The 22,935-nt window shown below is 37.6% G+C and overlaps 1 protein-coding gene across 10 annotated transcripts in view; it reads right to left on the bottom strand.

Annotated features, from left to right (window-relative positions):
- Window positions 1-22,935, bottom strand: part of plekha7a (pleckstrin homology domain containing, family A member 7a) — a 56,478-nt gene that overhangs the window by 28,480 nt on the left and 5,063 nt on the right. For 7 of the 10 annotated variants that reach the window (XR_008908817.1, XM_056766070.1, XM_056766063.1 and 4 more), the window contains exon 4: window positions 343-426. Coding sequence is in view for 8 of the 10 variants with exons in the window: in XM_056766070.1 (XP_056622048.1) it covers window positions 343-426 (84 nt within the window). In the remaining 2 variants the exon portion in view is untranslated. Of the gene's footprint in view, window positions 1-342; window positions 427-4,602; window positions 4,755-18,110; window positions 18,558-21,289; window positions 21,443-22,935 lie in introns of those variants that run through there. The other 3 variants (XM_056766066.1, XM_056766067.1, XM_056766069.1) reach the window with 3 other exon arrangements.

Raw genomic sequence — 22,935 nt, 5'->3', positions numbered from 1 at the left:
AAAGTGCATATTGCATTGTGGTTAACTGGTGATATCTAGAGAGCTGTGCAGCTGATGGTATACATACTGTATACTGCAATGCCAATAGGGAAAATATTTGATGACAGCAAATAAGATAGATATCGTTGAATTTATATGAATAAATGAATAACAACATTGAGCCAACAATTTACTATTAAAGTTATAAAAAAACAAAATGTGCTGTTGACATCTTTAGAGAGTGATACTATGTCCCGAGAATGTTCTTATGAGATATTACTGAGACATGATGTTAATAAAACTGAGTCAGAAATGACCCACAAGACAAACATTAATACAAGCAAACGAGAAAGTACCACTCACTGGTCCAGGAGGGTGAATTCAGTGTTCTCAGAAGAGATCTGGCCTGTTACTGGATGAATGAATGTTGTCGTCCTTTGATTATGGCTGCAGATTAGAGAAAAACAAAGCATTAGCATGACGATTTTGCTTGATGATATGATGACAATGTGTTGATATTGTGAATATGATGATGATGTGTGCTTCTTATGCTGTCACTACAATAGCAGGAAAAATTACAATAGTGCCACAAAACTATTTGCTTTTCTACATATTTCTGTTGTGATCAACTGAACAAAGACATTTGTAAAGCAATTTTCCTGCTATGGTAGTCAATGGTGGCCAAGAGCTGTTTATTACGAGCATTCTTCCAAATATTTTTATACAGATTTGGAAAAACTTGAGGGTGAGTAAATGATGACTGAATTTTCATTTTTGGGTAAACTGTTCCTTCAAGTGCATAAAGTGCATTGGATTTTCCAAACATGAGTGGACTGTAGGTCCACAGTATTTTAAATGTGCCGAATCAATCACTAAACACAACCAGGTTGTTTACATTCAAAATACATTTCAAAGTAATAAACAAATTTGTTTTTGACTTTCTTTCTTCTGCAGAACACATAAATGTGATATTTTGAATAATGTTGATAGCCAAACCTCACTGGACCCCAATGACTTCCATTGCATGGACAAAACATTTCTCAAAATATCTTCTTTTTTGTTCCACAGAAGGTGAGGGTGAATAAATGATGACATTCTATTCACATAGTTTCAGACTAGTTTCTGCATGACGCATCATCGAGCGCCAAAGGAGATCTCTGAAACTCATAACATCTAAACTAAAAATCAGACGCCAGTTGCATAAACATAGCAGCTAAATTAAGCTGTGTCTTAACAACTATTATCACAGACTAGAAATTATTCACTAGAAATTCATATTTCAATTAGACCAATCTACCTTTGTATGTAACTGACTTGAAGAAGTTAAAGCCAGGCTTGAAGAAAAGAATTAGATTCAGTTTATGTAACCAGCACCATATGTGATATGACAAATTAGATTTACATTTCAAATTTGTCTTCGCAATTTCAAAATACAAGTGTGTTGAATGACATCCAAAAAATAAGCTGTTATTACAACTGTGATAAAAACAACTTTCAAGCCTCTGAAGTAAAACATTCTGCTCTCTGATCAAAAACGCTTTGAAGTCATGTGGCATTATTTCAAGAGCAGATCACACTGGTCTGGATCAACAGTGAAAACATGTGAACTCAACACGCTTATATCCCTCCACTGACACAGCGAGAGGTAAGGGTGAGCGCATTGTTTCCAATATAGTGCAAGACTGTAAGTCACATTTCCATGACAATAAGTGTTGACAGGCTGTTGTAAGCAAATAAGCTGTGTGCACAAACAAGGTGTGAATCCTTGACAGAAGCCCCCCTGTTCTTTACATCGCTGCACCTGCTCAGTCATGTGATCAGGACCGAAACGCTTTAAGTTGCATCACGTCAGTCAGACAGTCAATTCACTGGGAAAAATAACCTTGTACCAGGTTTATTTTACTCTGTTAACTGCTTGTCTGAGAATGTCACGGCACTTGATGTTTTTCAATCCACAACCAGACTTTCTGAATCAATGTCGGTGTGATTATAAGTTAGGTGAAGCGACCATAACAGTCCACTGCTGATTAGATCTTCCCGCAACCCAGGCACAACATAGAACTGTAAAGTGAAAGGCAAGAACAAACTAAACATAGAAATGCATTTGTTAGTTAGGGAACGTTCGACTCCAATGCAAGGCTGCGTAAATGCGTCTGGAGAGAAAGATTGTTTAAAAGCTTCAATCCGTCAAACGAACAGCCTACAAAGTGAAGCAATTTTCATCATGGTGCCAGACACAAGACGTGTTTTAAAGCAACAAAATAAACACCCTCAAAGCATGTGTATGTTCAATCGGTGTGTGACGGCCAAAGGTGATGTCTATTTAAAGATGCTGCGTTTAAACACCAGCAGCAGAAAAGCTTTCTGTTCAAGCGCTCTCATTGGGGCAAGGTCATTCTCATTCACATCACGCAGAAAGAGAGATGGGGGAGAGAGAGGGATGAAATTTACAGAAAGCAGAGATACAGATTTTAGCTTCTGACATTTAATGCAAGTCCCCTGATTACATGGAGAACAATGAATCACCGGATAATCAGTTAAAATCCCACACACTGCCGCAGGGTCAGCATCCATTTTACTGTCATAAACAACTGCAAAAATCCTTTCTTATGAGAGTTGTGATCATAACACAGCTTAGTCTGCACAATGACTGGGTGATTGATTTTGTCAGAATTGTAACTTTTATTTTTAAACAGACTGTCAGAAGACTGACCAGACTATGTCAGTGCCTTAACAAAGACATATGAGCACATACAGTTGTGTTAAAGTTAGGGCTGTCAAATAAATTTGCAATAAACCGATTCCAGAATGTTCATGGGTTTATGCATATAATGTGTGTGTGCCATGTACAATCATATTTAGATATACACTGCCCATCGCAAAAAAAGTCACCACCTGGGCAGTTTTATGATCTAGGGTTACTGCAGCTGGTCAGGTCCAAGTTCAGCAGCAACGCTGTGTGCCCAAAGTATGAGGTCAGCTGACTACCGGAATATACTGAATGATTAGGTTAATCCATCAATGGATTTTTCTTCCCTGATGGCAAGGGCATATTCCAAGATGACAATGCCAGAATTCATCGGGCTCAAATTGTGAAAGAGTGGTTCAGGGAGCATGAGACATCATTTTCGCACATGCATTGGCCACCACAGAGTCCAGACCTTAACCCCATTGAGAATCTTTGGGATGTGCTGGAGAAGACTTTGCGCAGTGGTTCTGACTTAATGATCATCAATACAAGATCTTGGGGAAATATGAATCCAACTCCGGATGGGAATAAATGTTATGACATTGCAGAAGCTTATCGAAAGAATGCCACGGCGAGTGCCATGCAAAAGGCAGTCCAACAAAATATTAGTGTTTGACTTTTTTTGGACTGGCAGTGTATATATTTATCTATATACAGTATTTTAGAAATGTGTATAATATGTATTTATATTTATACATAATGTAACGTCCCTTCTGAAACATTTACATTTTTTGTCATAAATCATTATTTTTAATCACCCTTTTACATTTACATTAATGCATTTGGCAGATGCTTTTATCCAAAGCGACTTACATTGCATTATCCTATACATTTGTTTCCAAGTATGTGCAATCCCCTGGGATCGAACCCACGACCTTGGTGTGTGGCGTCATGCTCTTACCACTGAGCTACAGAAAACCCTTAATGTCATTCACTAGACTTTGCAAATATCTAACCAATATAAAGTATTAGAAAGTGCTTGTCAAATTTCACAACCCTGTTTTTAATCGTTTAAAAAGAAAAGTGCATTTTTAATTTCCTGAAAAACAGGACATTTTGACATCCAAGGTTTCAGAAGGACAGCTACGATAAATTATATTATTATACAGATCTATTTATGCATTTTATAATATAGTATTTATTTAAATATTTGTTATATGTGTGTGTGCTATGTATATTTATTTGTATAGGCCTCTATAAATGCACACAAATACAGAACAAGTATATTATATAAACATAAAAATCTAGGCATTTTGGAATCGATTAATCACAATTAATCAACTTAACCACTCTAGTTGAATTATAAAGCACACAAATGCTATAAAACAGCACATTTCTGTACAACTGGCCATATTGCACAACCTCTGCATATTCAGCTCTGTTTAACACATGTTACCATATAAATGCCATCCACAAAAGCTTAAAGATATCTGCACAACATCAGTATAGCAAATACAAAGTCCATATATTTCACCTTGGCCTTTAGCCAGGTCATAGAGACCAAAATATATTAATGCAGACCTCTCTGAAAGTAAAAAAATAAAAGCATTTACATGTCAGAGCAGCTCTATCTTTATTTACTGGAGAAATCTGCCTCAACTCTCTGTAGTGTCGTTCTTACATTGGAATGAACAATATCATCTAGTAAATCCACCCACACACGAAAGCTTTGTTAAACTTAAACAGAAACGCGTAACAGTCCAAAGTAAAATTTAACTAAAGCCAGACTATGAACTTAACACTCTCCAAAACAGCCAGACAACCTCTCCTTCAGAAAACATTGCGGCTTGTTTACCAGGAGAAACAGCAGCGAGACCCTTTACACCGATGAAATGTATTTTCACAGTGCTGAACATGACCCCGTGTCCACTTACAATCAATAAGAGTCCTTGCCATACAGTGTTGTAGAAACGCAGCAGGTCTCATCGCGGGTAAGCATTCAGAACCAGTGCTTTCAGACTCAAGTCTGTCTGATGTGGTTGGGAGGGTAAAATGCCAGTGGTGTAGTGGTGTCTTGTGTCAGTGTCCGGGCAAGGAGAGAGAGGGAGGGATGAGTTGGAGCCCTTTCATGACAAATATTGCCTAACAAGTCCCCTATAGAGCCCCGCAGGACCGCCTAAAAAGTAAAGACCATCCCACGACACATGTTAATAATCAAACAGCACAACCGACAAAACAACACACACAGCACACGCCTCATAGAGGTTTCCTTTTGTAATAGAACAATACAGACATCTTGTCTTGATAACGTCCTATTTTCTATCTTCTAGAAATAGGCCGACCTTGACAGTCTTGTTTTTATGTTCTGGAGGCATTTAAGCTGTCAGATGAACAAGCACTGGCACATTTAAAAAACACAATTCAATGGGACTGTTGACATACTGAAAGCTCAATGGCAATGTCTGTCAGACACGCAGAACTGTTCAGTCAATGTTGTGCCGTGTTGTAATGGCTTGTCATTTATACAAAAATCTGCTGTTTTTGCAAAGCATAGAAATGAAAAGACTCACGCATTACAAGGTTTAAGTCCCAAGTCATTCACTGAAATGAAATGTTAAAGGTCCAGTGTATGAAATTTAGTGGCATCTAGAAGAGCTCACTCTACTCCTCCCCCTCCCTTTCGAAGAACTACCGTGGTTGACACAGGACAAAATTTCAGTTTATACTCGACTTCGGGCCAACGTAACCTACACAGAGCAGTGTACCCTACACCGTAGCCTCACGCGTACCTCTCCAGAAATGTAACAACGCGTCAACTCAACACGGACACTACGCGGACCGCAAGTGCTGGGAGTGGTCTGTTTGAACCCCTCCCTCAGGTCAAAAAACTGCGATAGAGTAATGATTACTCAAACGCATTTCCGAATGAATTATCTAAGGAAAATTTTTGTGCTTCTGTATTAAACATCTCAAATCTGCAACAAAAGCTGTATACTTGCCGCTATCACTGCTAATGCTTCTCAAGCGAGCTGTTTCTTCTTCGGCACTTGTCTTGGTTACACAAGCAACACGGGAGTGGACTCTGACGCCTAGTGGTCATTGCCTGTCGACATGGATAAAGACATAGACGTATAAATGAAAACCGACACGTAGGCTACAGCATAGAGCCTACGCTGAAGTATAAACCCAGCTTTTCACTTCTTTGCTGAAGGAGATAAAGTATCAACGAAACGCGCTTTGTAGAGATGTTTGTCCGTTTACGGCTACTGTAGAAACAACATGGTGAATTCCATGCAAGGGGACCCGAGGTGTTTTTAGATAGAAATATCTCATTCTAAGGAAATAAAAACATAAAGTTTCATTATGTAAGGTCTTTATACACCTCTGAAGACATAGTTGGGTATATTATACTGCATTTCTGTCAATAGATCCCCCCCCATAATTTTTTTTACCTTTTAATGTGGGGTTAACAATGACATGAATTCTCGTTGAGCATGTTATACAGTGCATTTTGGAACGTGACTATCACAACAACACAAAACAAAGTTTGTGGATGGCCACCAATAAATACTAATAAAAAGTTGAATGTGAAATTTGACAAGGGAGGTTTCAGATCTTATTATAAAATAAATGAAAATAACACAATGCACAAGAGGCTGTGAAATAGATTGCCGAGATGCAGACAAACGTTGTCTCAAGTCCAGACAGCAGTGTAATAAGAATAGATTGTGGACCCTAATGAAAATGAAGTGGGGCTCCAATTTTATCTAAAAATAAATGACGCAATGTTGCAATAGCTAAAGCATTAAAGTATGCAGAGTAACGCAATCTCTCTCACACAAAACACACAAACTATTTCACTCTCCTAATAGTATTCAGTTGTAACATGATTTGTGCATTTCACAATCATCTTTTTTCGCACAAGTCCCTTTTGAAAGTGTCTGTTAAGAACACAAGTGTACAGTAAATGTGATGGCAATCCGTGCCTTGTTGGTTTGTCAAAACTGTACATCAAATCCACAAAACATTCAGTGCCAGCTGTTCATGCCAACTGTTTAAGACCCGCCAGAGAATATACCCACCGACAGATTATTTATTAAATCCATCATCAGTGAGGTAATGAAAATGTCAGCATATGCAGTAACAACAGAGTGAAAAGAGCCTCAATGAAATGGGAACTACTACAACCATCTCAGACACATTCAGGCTACATAGAGCAGGTTGTGCTTTCACTAAAATTAACTTCATACTCAGGACGTCGAAGCAGGGGTTGAAAATAGCTGCTTTAAATCTGGAGATGCTGTTAGGCAAATCTAAAGGTCCCGCATCCACCCCAGGCGGTCCTGACCTAATCTCTTGAATTTCATAGTAGCAGTAAAAGCATCAAAGCAGAACGATGGCATCATTTACAATGTCACAGGCTTGATTTGTAGTAACAATTCTCGTGCCGGAAATAGCCTTTCCTTCTTCCTCATTTTGTGTATGCTCCTTGAATATAAACGGAACTCCATTTCAATGAATTCATTACCATTATGGAAAAAGTCTCAGCTGGCATTATTTGAAGTATGTTAGATGACTGACATAATCTCAATCTTCAAAACGGCTGCTTATCAGTTAGACACCAAGGTGATGACATGGAAAACTCTCTTCAACCATTACGCCGATGTCTCGTCTCTTCCTCTCAATCTCTTTTAAAAGTCAAGATAAAAAGCCTGTCTGTTTAGTAGACCTGACATCAGATGAACTCATGACCAGGCACCATCATCTCATGAATATTACTACAATCTGATCGTACATGACAGGAGGCTGTGCATCACAATTAGAGGCCGTTGTCTGTCCGTCATTCGACATTAGGCACAGCAACAAGCCCATGTCACAAAATGAGATCACGGATGGGTAAATATAGATGGGAATTTGATGTAATCCATCATGCAGCATGGAGATTTTTGGCAGCGGGGTATGAGACTTTGAGGGCTTCTTATCTGTGATATCGATTGTGACAGCTAGCCTGGACACCGGAGAGAACGAAATGAAAGAGGGACTTGAGAGTTAGGAAGGAAAAGTACAGATGGAATGAGAAGTGACTTTTGCATACTGGCAGTTATGTTCTTCTATTAGCACTAGTCTTATTTTAGTAAACATAAATATATTTTGGGTTTTATCGCTGCTGTCCTTCTGAAACCTTGTATATCCATATTTTGTGATATTTTTTATTTTTGCAATAAATCATTATTATTAGTCACCCTTTATGTTTGCAAAAATCATACTGTTAATGCAATAATCTTACCACTGACTTACAGGAAAGCTTACCACTGAACTCCATTTCGATGAATGTATGACCATTATGGAAAAAGTCTCAGCTGGCATTATTTCAAGTATGTTAGATGACTGACACATCTTCAAAACGGCTGCTTATCAGATAGATATTTAAAAGGTACTGTGTTTTTTCCATTTCCTGAAAAACAGCTAATTTAGACATCCGATGTTTAAAGGACACCAACGATATATACAATACCTTGCATTTACTTTCTTCAAACTTCTGGATAATGTCTAACTTCCACATAAAAGGTTTTATTGTAAAGCCCTGATCTATAAAACCAAAAAATATACAGGCCCTTGAATTTCTTTGACTGAGTATCTTTGCTTAGATCACATATTTTTGTCTAGTGGATTCCAGCACAGTAATGACAATGAACAATAGATGAAATGGGGTTCAAAAGGTCTACTCAATTAAATTTCTATCCTGCTGTTACACGAAAATCTCTGTCTGTCTATGATGTCCAAAGTAATTCATTTGTAATTCATTACCTCAAAACATTAGCCAAAAAACACATCAGGAAGTTTGGGAAAAAATATTAACCACCTCTGGCTTTACTAAGCAAATTAAGCCTTGAAAGTTGTAAAGTTAAATCTTTTCCAAAACTGACACTGAGAAAAATATAGGATAAATATAACATTATACTGTATTTGTATTGTAACTCTCATACTGTTGAAAGCTTGTTATACAGGAGCTTCTCTCCTGTGTTTTCTTGGTTCTATCAATGGCACATCTACAAGAGTGTGTCTTCCAGCAAAAACCAGCAAGGAAACAACAAGACCATAGGTTGTTAACACAATACTATGCAAAACTATGGGTAAGAATTTATTTGATCCAACATAGGAAGTCCTTGTCATTTTCTAGTGTGGGAATATCCCTTTCTCTGTCTCTCAGTCTAATCATTATCAAATTTCTACAAGTCTAACAGGTCACAGGCACCGTGAACTGTGAAAGATGAGCGGTTGAGTGTAAACAGAACGGCTTTGACTTGCTATTCAAAACCCACGTAAAACAACTAACAAATACCATTGCTGTCCAACCGGACAAACTGCACGGACATGTTTTGCTGGTTAGCAGAGTTGAGGTTATAAAAAAACATTTTGAATTTGCTCATGTGTTTTAGTATATGTTAAATAAAGTAAACATCTGTAACAATTTGTTAGTATTTTAAAGCAAACAGTATTAAGGCAAACACATTTGGTCACAGTCAGAAATGCAAATTCTGCCATTTGTTTACCAGTTGCTTGGCGGCAATCATGGCTATTGGTGGATCACGGCTATGTCAAATTTAAATACGGGCATATTCATTAGACTGTGGCAAGGATGAGGTATTTTGTAGGCCAACCCGGATGTTATCACAGCACTGGTTCCCTCAACCGTAAGACTATGCATTTTTCCATCAGACTATAGGAAGACTGCAAAAAACACGTTCTATGATTAACAAAGGTTTATGATACTTACAAGCTTTGTTTATCAAGAGAATCTTTACAGATTTACACAATATTGGCTATTTTTGAGGCCTGTTCTTGAACAACAGGTTCAAGCTTTATTAAAAACGTGTTCCCTGGTAAGTAATTACTCAAAATCTCTCAATCCCCAATCATTTTTTTAGAGATCTGTGTCCATGTTGCATTATTTGTGAGATTTTTATGCGTTTAATGTCACCACCAAAGGATATAGTCGCTTTAAGCAACTTGTTAGTAATTGCTGTTTTTAAGAAACGATAAAGTTTTACACAGTGTCTACAGCGGTTGCGATCTGCGCGACGTCCCAGTGTGGACAAATCATAAAATTATAATGGGTTCTGATGCGTTCTATTGTCATTTGTTGTGGAGTTCGGCGGCACGTCCAGTATAGAAACGGTGTTAAAAATAACGCGCAGGGTATAACTGGATTGTTCATGACACACAATAAAACATGAAAATATTTCGAGGTTTTGTCAACCACAGACATAATTTTTTCCATTTATCTAAAAACACATAAAAAAAACATATTGACTTTGGCCCGATGGAACCGGAAGTGCTAAAATGCCAACTAGCTTCTGAGCTTTGCATATAAAAATACGTCATATCGGAGGGACTCGATTACATGCATAAGATTTGAAAGCGACAACGGAGGGAAGAATTTCAGTAAGTAACTTAATTTTAATAAATTCCTAACATTTGTTGGTATTGTGCTTCTTGTGATTTTAACATTCTTTGGTTTTTAACAGCTATATAAAAATAACACATCCAACATGTCTAATAACAGCAAACAGGGATTATGTTACAGTAGGCTATACCACATCCTAGTGATCATCGTTACATGATGGCACATAAATCCATTCTCCAGCTTAAATATTTCTGTGACATCTTCATAATGACATTTAAACTCTGAAAAAAAAAACAGGTGCACAGTAAAACAGAGCTGTCACAACCACCAAAGGTCTTCATGTGTGAAGCCCAGAAACAAGCAACAGAGTTTTAAACCAATTAGCATATATCTCAGAAAAACTGTTTCCACTTGTGACTACACTCTTGTTAAAACCTGCAAAGAACCCAGAAGGCTTGAACAGAGCGAAACATACCACATCCACATCTAGTTCTGCTGCTGAGCCTTTTCATATTCCTCAGGGTGATATTGATGCCGTTCAGTAGAATAAAAAATATGCCTAATGTCTGAAGGAAAAGCAGAGGCGGAGGTCCATCGAGGCCAAACATGGATCTCGGCTTAAAATAGCCTCCAGTTGCCCGAGGGCCGGCGGTGTGGCTTTTCCTCTCTTTTGCCAGAGATATTATTTTGTCATTGAGAAGGATGTTAGACGGATCAGTGCTGCTGTAATGGTGCACGAGAGGTAAAGAAGCAGGAAACAGGTAATGTGGCTCTTTGATCTTAGCCCTTACATCTGACCATTTGTTCTGTCATACATGTCTATTGTTCCCTTTGAATCAGACGGCTGCTTGTACGGTATGAGTCACCACTTTCATTTAAACACATACACAAACAAAAAAGCACGCAGAAAAAGGGCAGATTACGTTGACCCCCCAAAAATTATTGTAATGTACATGCTCATTGTGTGTGCATGGTGACTCATAAAGTCATCCACATTTAGCTACTCAAAAATAAAGAATTAGGCTATGAAGGTCATTTGTTTGCATTTGTTGGAGAAATAATGGAGTCATGGGTTAAAATGATAGGACAATCCCTGCTGTTCTACTTTAGAAATATTTGTCTCACATTGATCGCAAGGTACAGTTGCGTGTTATAACACAAAAGAGACTGTTTCTTCTATGCATCAAAGGATGTCATTACATTCACAAATATTTACAAGTAATTATGAACCAATTTTTTGGTTGTATCCTCTCACATGTATGACTTTCTTTCTTCCGCATAACATGAAAGAAAATATTTTGATGTACAGCGATAACCACATTGGAGTCTTGGCACAAACTCAACAAAGTAAAATAAAATTATACAAACACCATTTAAATCCATTGAATAGAGCATGCATTTCTTATATTTTAAACTATAAGAGATATCTGACAATTCTCTTAAAAACAGCAGTTGGTCAGTCAGAGTTGAGGTCTGTTCACAATACAGCATTTATGCAATTTCATCCAAACTCGCCCACAATTTAGGCTCTGTTCCTGTCACATTTGAATATTATTTTTTAAGCAAATTAATTAAAAACAATAAAATCTGCAATGTGTCAGACCTCCCAACATCTCAGGGGACATGAGAGCGTTTTTTGAAGGATTAAGAATAACTAAATACAGTACTTTCCTGTTCCCGCCTACAAATAAGATAGAGTTCAGCGACTCACATGGGAGCAGTGTTGGGTAAGTTACTCTGAAAAAGTAATTAATTACTAGTTACTCATTACATTTTCAATAGTGTAATTAGATTACTGTCCAAATTACTCCATCCAAAAAGTATTTAGATACTCATTACTAATTACTTTCTATATCCTACATTAACCTTGATAAGTTAAGTGATTCAAGGATAGACATGAAATGGCTTATTTAATTCATTCAAATAAATAATATTATTAACTGACCAAAGTATTACAAATGTGAGCACAGATTTTAAAGTAAGACTTTGAATTTTGATGTCAATTACACTATTGCACACGCATATATTTCACAAAGTATTTAGTTTAAGTACATCAAAAGTAACTGTAATTAAATTACAGAAAACATATGAGTAATCCCTTACTTTACTTTTTCAAGGGAAAAGTAATTAAAATACAGTAACTAATTACTTAGTAACTAGTTACACCCAACACTGCGTGGGAGCTTATGAGAATCTATCTCAGTGTCATTTCCACTTCACACTAACTTTACTATTGTATTCCTTATCAGGGATAATTTTTTTGGAATAAACTATATCATTATTTATATACCCGCACATGGTTCAAAACATGACTATGACTTTTTCTTCTGTGGGTTAGATATTTTGAGAAGGGTGTACATACCATTGAATTCAATGGGGACCGACATTGATTGGAAAAAAATCATACAATTTGCAATGACATAAGGGTGAGTGAATGATATGAATTTTTATTTTTGGGTCAACTATCCCTTTAAGTATCTTAATAATGATAATTAGCCCACAAGGACCATAAAATTACAGTCTGAAACCATCAATCGCCATAGTTCCAATAAGCCTGTTACAAAACGCAACACAAAAAAGACCAGCTAAAGATGTAGCTTCCCTTCAGAGGCCTCAAGTCATTTTCCATCAACATTCACGAAAGTCCAGCACATGCTGTAATCTTTCAGACATTGTTTTGAATTTGAATGTGGTTATGGAATATTCAACAAGATAAAGCAACATTATTCTCAAATATTCAAGCTTTGGAATGTCTGCCACCCACCGTGAACTCTTAACAATTTACGTGGCATTTCCAACAACATCTCCCCCTCGTATTTTCATGTAAATCCTCTGACCTCTTCACAGTGAAAATCCCTTGTTTGCTATACAAGTAAACAAAGTCTGTTATCGTCTCTTCGGAATTATATCTGTAGTAAGGCAATTAAAATAAGTGTCTTAGCCATGTTCTTGTAAGAGAAAGATATTGTATACAATATATATAATACAATATATTGTATCAGCCTTTGAACCAAAACACCAGGAACTGATTCACACAAAGGTCCTCATCACACAAAAACACAAAAATGACACCTCACACCAGCAAAATTTTTAGACCTCTCTCATCCTACAAAGCCAAATGATGCTCAATTCATATTGCATTGCTTAATTCCCATCAGTGTCAATCTTCAGCATTCAAATGAATTTGGTCATGATTCTTTCGCCGATTCTGTGACTTCAAACAAATCTAAGAGAGATTTTAAACAAATCTCCAATTTAAAGAGAGAAACATTCCTCAGCGGCGATGGGAGACTTTCAGGGCTGGGATGAATTAATAAAGGCCTCGCAGTACACACGCACGGCGACAGTCAGAGCATGCAAGTAAAAAGCAATCTGCAGCCCGAATCCCTCGTGGAATGGCGACATTTAAATGTCAGACGGCCTATTTAGAGATCAGACCCTGTTGATTTCAGAGTCACGAAGACTTCAAGAGTTACAGAAAATTTTGAACCATCAACTCATCAATTATTTGGCTTTAAAATGTAATAAATATAACAAAGTTCCTAACTGTCAGAATAATCGTAATTATTTGTAGTGATTAAAATTTTGAGCAAAATTACAAAGATGCACCTTCTGAAACCTTGTCTCTCCATATTTTGTGATTTTCCTGTAAATCAATATTATTATGGCGGCAAACTATCAATTGTGATTAAATCGCATACAGAATAAAAGTTTGTATTTTCATTATATTTGTCTGTGTTCTGTGCATATTTATTATTATATTTACCAATAATTTAAATTATATATAAATGTTTATTCATTTTTATATTTTTTAATCTTAAATGTATGCATGTACGTGTATGCGCCTTTTAAAAAGAAAGCACAGTACATTTGACAGCCCTTATTATAATTAGTGATTCTTTATGGTTGTCACTGGGTTTTGTAAATGTCTAACAAAAAAAAAGTATTTAAAAGTGATTGTCAACTTTGACAACACAGTATTTAATCATTTAAAAAGTACTGTTTTTCCATTTCCTGAAAAACAGTGATTTTGGACATTCAAGGTCTCGGAAGGACAGCGACAATATGGTGCATTTATGGCAACCCTTCTCTGTGATCATGAGATGTATGACAGGGTTCAGGGGTCAGGGTTTGGCTGGTTAGAATGATGAAGTCAGCCCCTGCTGGTGATGACAAGACTACACTATTACACCAACTTTATTCACCGATGGCATGTATTGAGAAAATATGTTTTTACAATCAAAACATAAAATCTACATATTAGACCAATAGAGTAATACTGCGGGTGAACGCAAATAAATAGATATAAACACAAAAGGTACCAATGTTCACTACAGATAATGTATCTTTTGATCTTTTTAACATTCACAAACCAAACATACCTCGCGGGCATCAGTCCCAAGCAGCTCTCAAAACAGTTGCTCCACATTTTGGTTTAATCTGCTGTAATATGTGTTTCGGCCTCTCAGAGAAATAAAAATTCTCCTTTTCATTGGCTGGATGTCCACACATCAAAGGGAGTGAGACAGGAATGAAGCTTGGACAAAATCAAACATCTGGATCATCCCTCTGATCTCTGATCCTCTCAATCTTCTGACCGCATTGGATAAACCAAGGCACGTCAGTACATAAATTACAAGACAGAATACAGCTCGGATGAGTGTGGGACTTTTTTTAGCCTGCTTTTGGGGTAGTGAACTCCCAGCGTGGTGCCTCTGGGACCCGTGCTGCAACGCGATTGGTTCGTGCCGGGGCACAAGACGCAGATGGGCTCATTGTGCAAATTTGCTTTTTGTAAATGGCACAGAAAATCAAACGTTGTGAGTTTGTCATAGTGCCGCTGGGTTTTATAATGAAAATCTGCATTTGTAATCAATTATGATATTACACTGCATATAGGAGATACTACTTTTGATGAAAATCAAAGAGCAATTTAGCGTACAAAATAAATTATCGATTCATTTTTATAGACATTCTTCTTGTGTGTCGTGTGAGATGAGAAACAAATAACCGTAATAATGATCGAGGCTGTCTGGGTAGGCCCAGCAAGCCCCTACATGTGAGCACGTAACTACACCATTTTGCTGCAATTAAGAAACATAAATCTCCATATTTCTCCATAGTAAAACTTATCATATAAGACAATGTCTTAATAAGGCATATGTCAAGTGATTGAAGGCAGACCTGGCTTGTGCTCAATAGACACACAGTAAGATGAATCAGGATTTAAGTCAAGACAATCTGCTGTTTCACCCACCCCTGCTGTGTGAGGAAATCCATTCAATGCAATAACAAATTGCATTTGCCATACAATGAAAGAGCATGGGGATCACAGAAGGTCAAGATCAATTTTGCTTGAAATATTCAAAAAATTACGTCACATTTCATGCGAAAGCAAAATTATCACAAACAGACTAACCTGGCTGCCTTGATGTTAAGATAGAAACGTGTGTACATGCACATGAAACATTATCACAACCCAATAGACCCTGAAAAGGGTGATCGGGATCTTACATCTCTGAAAAAAATGGTACTATACAGCACTTAAAGTGGTTCTTTGCCCCTATGATTACGAGCCAAGAACCTCTTTCAATGCTATATAGCACTTTTTTTTTTAAAGTGGAGGTGTCAGATCCTACATTACCCGATTATGGGTTTATCTGTGGCTACAGTATTCATTTTACATGCCTAATTACCAACAACATAAATTGTGTACAATAAAGCCTTAAAGGTGCAATGTGTAATATTTTGGAGGATCTATTGACAGAAATGCAATATAATACACATAACTATGTCTAAAGTATAAAGATTTTGCATAATGAAGCATTATGTTTTTATTACCTCAGAATGAGCTATTTCTATTTACAAACACCGCGGGTCCCTTGCATTGAATTTAGCATTTTGTTTCTACAGTAGCCCTAAACAGATAAACCACTTTACAGAGCGCTTTTCGTAACTTTGTTATCTCCTTCGGCCAAGAATTGAAAACATGATGAAATCTTTGTCATGTGTCAGACACCGTAGTGCTTAGAAAGGGAAGCGATGGACTTTGACGTTGGTTGCCATTCGTAACCTCACCGCTATAGATGCTGCTACATTTCACAAACTGGACCTTAAAACTCACAGGGTTTGTGCTGATGCTTATATCCAGACTTGTGCAGACATGTGGAACTGATTAAAACACTGCTTTATGCTTTAAACCATTTTATTTTCCGAAATGGCATGTAATTTGACTGAACTGTCAACCTCCAAGTCCTCGAGATGAACGTCTGCAAGTCAACCAAAATGGACATTATACTCAAATGACATAAGGCGAAATAGCCATGTTATACAGTACACCTTATTTTTAATAATAGTAGAGGCACAGTTGAGTGCCAAATGTCTACAAGATGCAATTTAACAGAGCAAATCTCAAAAGCTTGTGCAGTTTGTCTATAATGATAATCTAAAGGGTAAAGGGGTCAGATGGCCTGAATACATGTTTTTCTGTGTCTTTGGTGTGTTATAAGTTTTCCATGCATGTATTAGACACGTAAAACTGCAAAAATTAAAGTGTCGGAACAGAAGATGCATCTATCTAAAAGCGAATGCTCTCACACAGCTGCCTGAAATTCCTCGTGCAACCACACCTCCGTCAGTTCGTGGAATGATTTGACCGCCAAAATGTATAAACAAGTAAGGTAGGCGTACCTGTCAATACAATTGCTCTGGAACCTGATGTTCCAAATATGGTAAGAGGCGTCACATTCCCGTCACATGCTTGCAGTATTCGACCAATCACAACACACTGGATAACTGGCCAACAAAAGCACACCTTGCTTTTCAGAGCGCTGAGCTTTGTAAAAAATCTGTGTGTTTCAGAGAGGTGGAGCAAAGAGGAGATACAAACATGCACAGTTTGTGGAAAATACAGCGTTTTTTACTTTAAATCGTGTATACACATTGTATTACATCTAAAACAAACAATACTATTTGTTTTAACCCTGACATATAACCCCTATAAACACTAAACATTTTAAGCAAAATATTATTAACTGTACTGTATGTTTATTCTTGTACATCATGTTTGCAAGCGATGTTCTGTTTCATTGTCATATTGCTGGTTAAACAGCATTTGTGTGGTGGGCCTGTTCGCACAAGCATCCGGAGGCTGAATTAAAACCTGAAAACTAAAGTTAGTCATTTTCTCCAGCTAAATGTACTGTAATTACAGTTATTTCTCAAGGAGGAAAAGCGAAAGGTAAACACATAGGCAGGTAGAGGCCACGGCTGTATGTTATTAAGGGAGCAGCTCACAATTATGGGTTTGGTATAATTATAACATTAGCGCAGAAAACAAAAATCGTGTTAAGCGGGTCATGCTGGGAAGACCATTGAATTTGAAACAAAAATAAACTTGAGAAAAAAGTTGCATTTTCATTAAATCAAGATAAGAGAATCTGAGCCAGCGTGCTACAGATATTAGTAAATATGAGGACAATCCTCGGTCTTCCTGAGCTGTTTGCAAGAACTGACGAAGAGTTCTGCAGAAAAGTCATCATGCGTGCCCAAGTATTTGGCTTTTGTTTAGGAATGTTGCTGCTGGTATTTAAAGAATACAAAACCTCTGGTTAAGCGGACTTTGAACTATGGAGGAATGCTGAAAGGTGGTGTATTATACATAATGGAGACAGAAAGTAAAGTATTTCTTTACAGGTGTTAAGTTCCACAGAAATCACTTAACTTGCCAGTTTAACAGGACCTGTTGGATTTCCCTAATGTCACAGCATTCATCCAGCAGTTAATTCACTCTCATCGCAATATAATCCTTGCCACAGAGGCACGTGGTTTAGAATTAATCTAGTATTATACAACATTACCCTGTCAAACTGTTTTAACATCTACAAGCATGTCCGGCATGAAACATCCTCTTGGCAGCATTCCCTGAATATTACATGAAATTTGTAGGATTTTCTAGTAGAGATCTTCTTAAGCAGCAATCTTTAAAACATTCAATGTGCTTTAGCATCGATTGAAAGAGAAGGACCCACCCACCTGTTGGGTGCATGGTAAAAAGGATGAGCAGGCTGAGATTGGTAATGGTTGGAGTACTCCGATTGGCTCCCCATGGCTTCTTGTTCAATCCAAACAGCTCCAGGTGACAAACTTCTAGCTAAATGGCTCACACTTACAGAAAGTCCTGTTCTACTGCTTTCATTTTAACAGCAGAGACGTGAAAAAACAGTGTTGGCAACAAAGCGAGTCAGAGTACAAGGAAGAACCACGTTCGAGAATAATGCAATAGTTCCAGTTTTCTAAAGCTCATCCATCTCTCAGCAGACAGTAGAGAAGAAGGTTTCAGAGCGCCACGGCATCAAAACACAGAACTGGTACAACAGGACGTTTCCGGAAAGACGTAAACATGCTGATTTTGTAGTTATCTGTGTGAAGTCTCCTATCTCCGAGGCTTCGGTTTCCCCACCAGCTCACACAGTAACCAGCCTGCGTACATACACACCAGTCCTCTGCTGTGACGTACTGCTGCACACACACTCACAGAGAGGAAGGGAGGGGTGGAGAGGCTCAACCTGCTTTTTGAAATCTCTGCTCACTGACAGGATGTGCAGTGTGGATGGGCAGGAAGAGACATCGGCCACAGGATGGGAAATATGTGTCATGATGAGAGACGGAAAGAGCGAGATATAGAGAGAGATAGTTGAACAGTCTAACCAGCTATAGAAATAAGTTTACAGGTGCCATTTTGTCTGATCAGAAATATCCCAGCATTCCTAAAGGGAAGTCCCTGGCTATAGTGCTGGATAAGATGTCTGAATCGGTTCAGTGTTTGAAGCAAACATTTTTGACACTGTCTGTGAAATGGTAGTCCTAAAGGATGAAAAAAGGTAATGTGTTTATTGCTGTGAGAATGTTAGATTATATGACAGATTTTGAGGTACAGTATTCAAATTGTCATTTATAATACTGAAAAAAATCTCAACGTCAATTTTATTGACACTATTTTATTATTTTGCGCATAAAATATGGAAAGTTGGCTTTTAAATTAAGAGATTGGTTAAAATTTTGTGAACGTTTTGAAAGCTACGTAAACCCGCCCCTTCACAATGCAGTTTAAAACTGAAAATGAATACTGTAGAAAGTGCATCCTAGTCCGTCCCACATATGCCTGAAATGTTTTTTTGTCCGGATAAAAGAAACTTTTAAAAAGAACAATATTTATTTCTGCTTTGTCTTTGGTTTCGCCATGAATGGCCAAGGGATCTGAAGGAATAAATCCCCCATATGTGTAACACAGAATCCATGATGTCTGAATGCTAGCTCCTTTTCTTTTCTGACAAAATTGATAAAAAGCAAAATGAGCCACCTATTCAACTTATGTGCCAATTCAAAATGCAACAGGTTTGCCCAGTTATCAGCCAGCAATGCTGCATTGATCATTCAAATTAAATGACATTTTGAGAACCAGGAGCGCAAATTCAGTCAATAACCACAACATTTTTTTTTTCTTAAAAGGCTCATGCCAGAGTGCTATTTCAGCACATTTCAGTGCCTAGAAAGTGGATTGGACGTGGTCCGTGAATAAAAGATGTTTGCAACAGCCAACTGTTCATTAACTTCAACTCTCTGTACCACAGATATTCCTTAAAGCAGTGCACACATACTGTGAAGTAAACCACACATGCCTCTCTGCTTGGAGTTGAATGTGTGGTTCTGTCAATGTTATCAGCTGTAGAGAAGTGAGTGATTAGTGACGTGTGTGCAGCTTATCTGCAGCACACATGCTCAAAGTCAGGGAGACATATTCCCTCATGTGTGAGGACTTGACCAATAACCGTCACAACTACCTGCTTTCACTTGCTGTATTGGGACAGAAAGCCACACAAACACAGTTCTTATATATATGCTATTTATGTATGCAAGATTTAAAAGAGCAATGTGTGTTTTAGCAACATCTGGTGGTGAGGTTGCGAATTGCAACAAATGGCTCACTTTTCCCCTCCCTTTCGAGCACTGCGGTGGCTGCTCAGAACTAAGATGTCGTTACGTTTTCGATAATTTGCAGAAGTTTCACTTTTTTCTTTTACGAAACATGCGATATAGAGCAGTTTTCCGTTTAGGGCTACTGTAGAAACAACATGGTGAATTCCATGTAAAGGGACCCGCAGTGTGTGTAGATATATAAACACATATATAGGTAATAAAAACATAACATTTCATTATGTAAGGTCTCTTTACACCTATGAAGACATAGTTAAGTTATTATTTTGCATTTTTGTCAATTCCAAAAAACTACACAATGGACCTTTAAAAAAATAAATTAAAAATTAAACCGGAAGTGGATTCATTTTTCATAGTATCTGGTTGAACTGCATTACAGGTGGTTAGTAAATAAGACACAAGATTTTGTATTGAAACACTGCACATAAAAGTGATTCAGCTCCACCAATGTGAACAGAAAGTGTTATCTTATCAACCGAGCTTGTTAAATGTAAACTTTCCTCTGCAGGGCATTCGTACACAGAATTCAAGATTCTCTCAGTGTGTGTGTATGTATATGAGTTTAATATAATAGCCATGAACAATGCATGCATTCAACGTGATGGCTTTAGAGAGTCTAGACTTTTCAAGCTGTCAGAGAAATATTAAGTAAGTCTATCAAAATCTCTCATTCAACTCTATTAACCTTCGTTAACATCTTTAACAGAGAGTCACTGACCAAGCGAAAACAAAAAGTGGCATTTTGAAGTGATGAAGGGTTCAGGTCAAAACTAAATGTACTGTATCTAAATGTATCTGTAAATTGAGATTTCACTAGGATCTAAATCATGCTGGAACACAACAGACCAATGGTGTAGGCACTTAAAGGTGTTGAGTAAACTGACAAAATACAAAACAAAAGACAAAGCGAGTCTAGACATGATGAATTGCTATTAATACACAAATGCATATGGTGTGGAAGAGTTATCATTATAGAAGTTAAACACACTGAACTAAATGAGACACTGTGTCTTTAAATAATGAATGGGTGCCAAGATGCAGCATATCCCTCCTAACGGCAGAATAATAACACAGGCAGAATGCACAAGTTTCTGCAGAATCAACCTGATCAGCTGACCGAATACATCAATACAACTTTCCAAAACTGCAGAATTAAACCACTGAGAGACAATCCAACCAAAGCATTATTTATTCTGTACAAAGGTGCGGAAATGTACCTGTCTATCCCAAAGATGGCCCGGTCCATCATCGGCCAAGCAAACTTCTGTCTGACCAAAACAGTGTCCTGACCCGAGTCCCGTTCACAACCACAGCAGTTTCCCATTCTGAGAGTCTCAGCAGTACTACAGACCCAGCCCTGCCTCACCTCCTCTTGGTTTCTGCCTTTCTAACGTCTGCCAGGGCAGGACACACGATCTGATGCCGCACTCAGATGCCAATGCTAATGTTTGCTCTAAGGGCACCGGGGGTTCAGAGAGCCAACGCCTCCGGCTGTCACAAAGAATGCCACTAGCTACCCGCCTCATCTGCCTCTCAATTCTTCCTTTGTCCCTAAACCACACACTCTGAGAGACTGCAGAGGATGATAGGGCAGTTCAGTAATACTCCCATAGTAGGAAAACATACTTTTTTGTTCTGTTGAACACAAAAGAAGACATTTTGAAGAATGTAAGACAGCAAACAGTTCTGGGGCAGTTTTAACTACCCTTGTTTTGTTTCCTACTATGGTAGTCAATGGGTGTTGAGAGCTGTTTGGTTCCAAGCATTCTTCCAAATATCTTTCTTTGTGTTCATCATAACAAAGAAATGTGTACAGATTTGTAACAACTCGGAGGTAAGTAAATATTTACAGAATTTTTTACATTTTGTGCTAATTTGCACACCCTTAAGTTGTTCCAAAACTATTAGAAATCTTTCTTCTGCTTAACAGATATTTTGAAGAACTAAACAATTCTGGGGAACCATTAACTACCATAGTTGTTTTTTCCCTACTATATATATAATGCCCCTGATCTGTTTGATAACAAAAAAAAATCAAATATCCTTCTTTGTGTATATCAGGACAACAATATTTATACAAGTTTGGAAGAACCTGAGGGTGCGTAAATGATGACAGAATTTTCACTTATTGGTAAACTGTCCCTTTAAGTAATTTTTCATCAACACTGGGCTGCACAATGTGTCTTGTTAAAGGGTAAGTTCAATATCAAAATTCTGTCAACACTTATTCAGTTAAAACCTGTATATGACTTCTTTCTACCGAGGAACACAAAATATGATTTAGATAGATAGATGATTTTGTCTTGATTTCTTATTGTCTATCATAATGTACTAATGTATAAAAAGGAAGAAAAAGATACAAGGGACGTGAAGGCTTTCGATCCAGAATTCACCACCTGTGGTCAGAAAGACAGATTCTCAGCAGGAAGTGACTTCCTGCAGTGCAGTTTGGGAGTCTGGTAATCTGCTGAAGGTCACCTGATAGACGAAAGTTGGCGGTTCTCTACCAGTATTACATATAAGACAATGTATAAGGATAGGTCATTTGAGGTGGTATACTTATCTTGAAATCAGATACTGTAACAATACAATTCTACAACAAAATTAGACTGGACTTAAGTAGTCAGGGGGAAATGTCTACATGTCTACAGCTCTGATGCCTAACAATTTTAGGCATATATATATGATCTGGATGAAAGAATGATGATAATATTTCTGTTGGTAGTTACCATGGATGTGATCTTTGCTGTAATGCCGGGGAGATGTAGGGGTGATATAAAGGTAATATGCCTTTATTGCAGGTAAGACTATTGATTCATCTGCTGATCAGTTTATTTGATTAAAAAATATATAATGCATTCAA

Source organism: Triplophysa dalaica, chromosome 14 (genome assembly GCF_015846415.1).
Source record: "Triplophysa dalaica isolate WHDGS20190420 chromosome 14, ASM1584641v1, whole genome shotgun sequence".
In the NCBI taxonomy this organism is placed as follows: Eukaryota; Metazoa; Chordata; class Actinopteri; order Cypriniformes; family Nemacheilidae; genus Triplophysa; species Triplophysa dalaica.
The sequence above is the reverse complement of the archived record's forward strand: the minus strand, read 5'-3'. Positions and strand labels throughout refer to the sequence as shown.